Genomic DNA, 4,861 nt, shown 5'->3' with positions numbered 1-4,861 from the left:
CACACACCCCTAGGACAAGCCTTCCCACCCTAGGCATTCTCCTAGTGCACACACGCACGCCCACGATCTCTCTCATGTTCTCGAGGCCCCCCTTTCCCTGTGGTCGATTTCTTTCCCCCCTCCTACCCCCGGCCCTGGTAGGTTTCCCCTCCCGAACTGGGCCCCCGAGGGGCGGGGGCTTGGGGCCGGGAGGAGCCTGGACGCCGGGCCGGCGGTGGGGCCGGTAGACGCGGGCGCTAAGACCCGGCGGGTCGGGGGCGGGGCGTCCCTGGCTGGGTCCCTCCCCCGCCGCCCGCCTGCTCGGGCTCCATTGTCTGCTCGGCTCGGAGCAGCGGCTACCCGGGGGCTGCGGGGCCAGGCGGGCAGCGCAGGCGTCGCGGTCTGGGCATGCCTGGCGGCCGGAGCGGCGCCCCCTGAAGCTTGTGCCGGGAGCATGGGCGCCGGCAGCCCCCGAAGCGCTCCTCCGCGGGGTCCCGGGCGTCCCGGGTTCGGCTGCCTCTGGCTGGCCCTGCTCGCGCTGGAGACTGTGCGAGGTGAGGGGGCCCCTGGGGCGGAATGGGGGAGCCCTCGGCGGGCTGCCGCATGCTACGGGGGCTGCTGGGGCGGGAGGCCCCAGAGGACGAGTCTCGCCTGCGGGGCTGAGGAGCACTGCTCCCCCAACTCCTTCGCGTTTATACTTGGACCCAACCCCTTGACATCAGGGTCTCTGACCGCACCACCTTTCCTCCCCACCCAAGCGACTCCCTGGCATCCCCGAGCCTAGGGCAGCTTCCTTCCTTTCCCTGGTCCTCTGGCTTCCAAGGGTCCGATCTTTTCTCCAGACATCTCTGGACTCTAGGGGTCTGACCCTTTCTTTTCCCCAGACTCCTCTGTTCCTCGGGGGTCCGACCCTTCTTTTCCCCAGACACCTCCGGCCTCCAGGGTTTCGACCTTTCTTTCCTCTAGATGCCTCTGGCTTCTGGGGTCCGACCCTTCTTTTCCCAGATACCTCAGATAGCTCTGCCTTCATCCTCGGCTTTTACCCCAGGAAAATACTTAGACTGGACTGCTCAGTGTCCTTCCAAGGGGCCCTAGCACCTGGGACGTAGCCCTTGCCTACATTTTCAGATGAGGAAGCATCCCCTGGATTCTGTCCCTCACTTTCCTGCCTTTGATAGCTGGTCTCATTGTATCTTGTGCTCCTGGGAGACCCCATAGGACAGCAGTCATGCCCCTCAGGAGCCCTTTTTTCCACCTGGTCTTCACTGGTCCTTTGCTTCCTAGTAGGAAGGAAGGAGAGAAAGAGGGTGTGCATTACCTTGAGGGAGGAGGAGACCATTACCCACCTGTTAGACAAATGATATAATGAGGTTTGGAAGTCTGAGTGTACTATGTCAATTATTTGGGGAAGCCTTTTCCCCACTGAGGGACCTTGATGTCTTTGTGGAATATCAACCCTGTTTCTCTATGTGGCTGGATGGGGATACGGCTGGAGGTCCTTGAGCTTTCCCCAGGGAACACAGCAGGATGATCCCATTCTAGGGCAGATGGGAAACATGGGAGAGAGTAACCCGCCTGAGTTAATGCCAGCTGGGGAGGGAGCAGGAGGAGGTCTGAGGGCAGGGTTGAAAGCTCCTCATCAAGAGCTGGGAAGTACAGCTGAGTGGGAGGGAACAAGGGACTGAGGGGCCTCCATAGGACCATCCACCTGTTACGTGCTTGGCTCCAGGGCCTGGAACATGGAGAAAGGGAGGGGAAGTTCTCAGGCCTGGGCACGCCATTCCAGACAGGGCCTCCCTCCTTCTTGGAGGGGACTGAGATCTTAGAGGCGGCATCTTTCAGCCATCTGCTCCCCTCCCTTCGACCCCAGCACTTGGGCAATCCTTTGAAATGCTTCTCCCATGCATCAAGGCCCTGGCATTGGATCCGCCCCGTCACTCACCCCACAGGCAGGGATGGCGGGTGTTATTATCCCTTCTTTCCAGATGGGAAAGTTGAGGCTCAGACAGGTAAGAAAGCTGCCCACGCAGCCATCTGCCTGACCTGCCCTGAACAAGGATTCCCTTGTAGCAGAATCCCTGAAAGGGCTGGGGGGAGGCCTCTAGACTTTGCTTGAAGGCCTCCACCTTCCACCTGCTTCTGAAAGCTCACATCATTAGGAAGGTTTTCCTGACATCAAGTCTTGGTTTCCCCCTTTGTCACTTCCAGTCATTGTTCCTCATTAAGTCCCCTAGGACCGAATAGAACAAAGTGCATCCGTCTTCCACGACAGTCCTTCAAATACTCAAAGACAGTTATACCCCCCCCCCCAAGTCTTCCTCTCTGGCCAAGCCCATCCAAACATGGCCTGGACTCAAAGCCATTCACCCTCCTAGTTGCCTTCTCTTGGACATTCTCTAGCTTTTCAGATGAGGTCTGACCAGGGCAGTGGATGGCAAGACTCCCATCTCCCTAGTCCTGAGCTCCAGGACTTTCTTAAGGCAGCCTTAAATTACATCATCTTTTTGGGTGCCATATCACATGGTTGACTCACAATGAGTTTTTGTGGTCCACTAAGACCCCCATATTTTTCCCCCCAGATGTACTAATGTCAAGCCATGCCTCACTAGTCTAGGCAGAACTAAAAGTCAGGTTTTGTGACCCTATTTTCTTACCAATCCCACCTTCTAGAAGGGCAGGCATCCCCAGCCTTAAGGGAGAGGGCATTCTTGATTATCCTTTGATCCTGAATCTCACCCACGTCCCCTTAGTTTTTACCCTGCTCTGAGCCTGTTTCCTGGTCTAGTAAATGGAGATAATAATAATTTCACTGCCTCCCTAATGGAAGTTGGAGAGGCTGTGAAGAAAGTCCTACAGATATGGCAATCATTGTTATTTCCAAAGAGCAGGGTCCCTCAGGACCTCAGGAGCCATACTAATCTTGCCTTCCCAGCTCAGCCAGAAGGGAAGCTTGGGGAAGCAGTGACATGGACGGAGTGGGTTATGAAGGACAGTTTGCACAGGTATCTAGGGAAGCAGTGAGTTCCCCATCACTGGAAATGGACAGTGCAAGATGTTACAGGTGGAATTCGGGCTCAGGGGTGGCTTGTATGAAATGCTCTGTACTGCGCCTTAGACCCTAGGATTCTGTGATTCTGAGCTAAGCCCAGGCCTTCACTAGGGAAGGCCACTGCTTGCTTGGCTTCCTCTGCCCCAACCCTGCTCAGCCACTGTCTTCTCTGCTCTTTCCCCTTTTAGCGAGTGGGGACACTGAGCCCCCTGACCCTATCTACCTGCCAGCCACTCTGGAACTCTTAGAGGCCCCGGAGTATTTCCGCCTCCAGCAGGTTGGGCACTATCCTCCCTCCAACTCCTCACTGGGCTCCCGTTCTGAGACCTTCCTGCTCCTCCAACCCAGACCTACAGCCCAGCCCCTCTTCCGGGCATCCTACCCACCCTTCACTACCCAGCAGGTAAGGGACCTGCCCCCAGGGACAAGCTTTGGGAGGTGGGAGCTACGAGCAGAGAGACGCTCCCAGAGCCCAAGATCCAGCAGGGCTGGCTTCAGGCCCTGCCCATTTAGTAGGAGTAATGGAGATGTGTGCCACAGTGGAGAGGTATTAGATTTGAAGAAAGAGGGTGTGGGTTCAAATCCTGCCTTTGTGACTGTGGGTGACTCACTTGCCTCTGGACCTCAGTTTTCTCCTGGGTAAAAATAAGTCAGTTGGGTCAGATACTTTCTCAGGTTCCTTAAGATCCTTTTCCCTGGCTAGAGATGGCACCCTGCTGTTCTGGTGCCTAGGTCTGACCCAGTCTCTTCTTTCTACCCCCCAGGCTGTGCCAGCCTGGGCCACAGATCCCAGTGGTCTGCTCGCCACCTGGGATGTGCGGGCTGTGTCGGTGGAGACTGTACTCACACCAGTGGACCCCCATGCCCGGGTCCTTTTCTACCTCAAAGGGCAGGACTGGCAGCCTGGCCCCCGAAATCTGCCCTGTGCCCGACTCCATGCCATCCACCCTCTGGGCACTATACATCAAGCCTGTCGCTTCCAAGTGAGTGGGGTGCCCTGACTGCATCGTACTGTGGACCTGGGGGAATTCTCAAGGGATGGCAGAAATGTAATGGAGTTGGGAATGGGTCATCATAGGAATGAATGAGTAGTAGGAAAGAGACTGGGTCCCCCATCCACAGGGTGTTTTGGTACCTTGGCTGAGATTAAGGCTCAGCCGAGATTCAGCTGCCTTTGGGATGATTGGCTCTCCCAAAGCAGGGGTCTGGCTTAGAGATTGGGGGTTCTCTCACCTTTCTCCAGCCATCGCTGGGTGCTTGTGTGGTAGAGATGGAATTTCCACGGCACTGGTTCTCAAGCATTGCCACCACCAAAGCTGAGCTGGCCTATACCTTGGAGCCAGCGGCAGAGGCCCCCGGGCAGTGTGCTCCAGCTGGGGAAGGGATTCCCCCAGATCGGCCCCTGCCCGTGGGATGGGTGGAGATCCAGCAGGCTGATCCCCCTCGCCAGCAAGAGGTGCCCCTCGACGATGCTGTCATCCTTCGAGTTTCCGATGCCCTCATGAGGCCTGGGCAGTCCTTCAATGCTACCATCCTACTGAGGCACAACTTTACCGATAACTCCCTAATGCTTTGGTGAGTCTCCTGGGACTCCCCACCTCCACCCCATCCCACTTCTTTGTGCCAGCTTCCTCAGGCTCAAAAACCAGCTAACAGGATCCCCAAGTGAGAATGTATAGGCAGAGAAGAGAAGCAGATTGGAGGCTCACAGCAAGTTGGTACCAGCTGACTTGGAAGCAGTCTGGACTCCTGTGTCTGTGTTCTCAGGCCCCTTTCAGCTCTAAAATTCTGTGTTCTAAGGTCCCTCCCAGCTGGGATGTTCTGTGTTCTAAG

General features: G+C 56.7%; 2 protein-coding genes across 2 annotated transcripts in view; one reads left to right on the top strand and one right to left on the bottom strand.

The window, feature by feature from the left end:
* Positions 1-4,861, bottom strand: part of PRPF19 (pre-mRNA processing factor 19) — a 353,360-nt gene that overhangs the window by 27,931 nt on the left and 320,568 nt on the right. The gene's annotated exons all lie outside the window — the stretch shown is intronic.
* The window catches only part of TMEM132A (transmembrane protein 132A), a 12,737-nt gene continuing 8,168 nt past the window's right edge, over positions 293-4,861 (top strand). Inside the window, exons 1-4 of the mRNA XM_069108553.1 lie at positions 293-533; positions 3,217-3,431; positions 3,793-4,011; positions 4,272-4,603. Of these exons, the coding sequence (XP_068964654.1) occupies positions 434-533; positions 3,217-3,431; positions 3,793-4,011; positions 4,272-4,603 (866 nt within the window). The 5' untranslated portion in view covers positions 293-433. The remainder of the gene's footprint in view (positions 534-3,216; positions 3,432-3,792; positions 4,012-4,271; positions 4,604-4,861) is intronic.

This window comes from Petaurus breviceps, unplaced genomic scaffold (assembly GCF_028583685.1).
Source record: "Petaurus breviceps papuanus isolate PSGF00001 unplaced genomic scaffold, PetGlider_PUasm1.0 90397, whole genome shotgun sequence".
Lineage (NCBI taxonomy): Eukaryota > Metazoa > Chordata > Mammalia > Diprotodontia > Petauridae > Petaurus > Petaurus breviceps.
The sequence above is the reverse complement of the archived record's forward strand: the minus strand, read 5'-3'. Positions and strand labels throughout refer to the sequence as shown.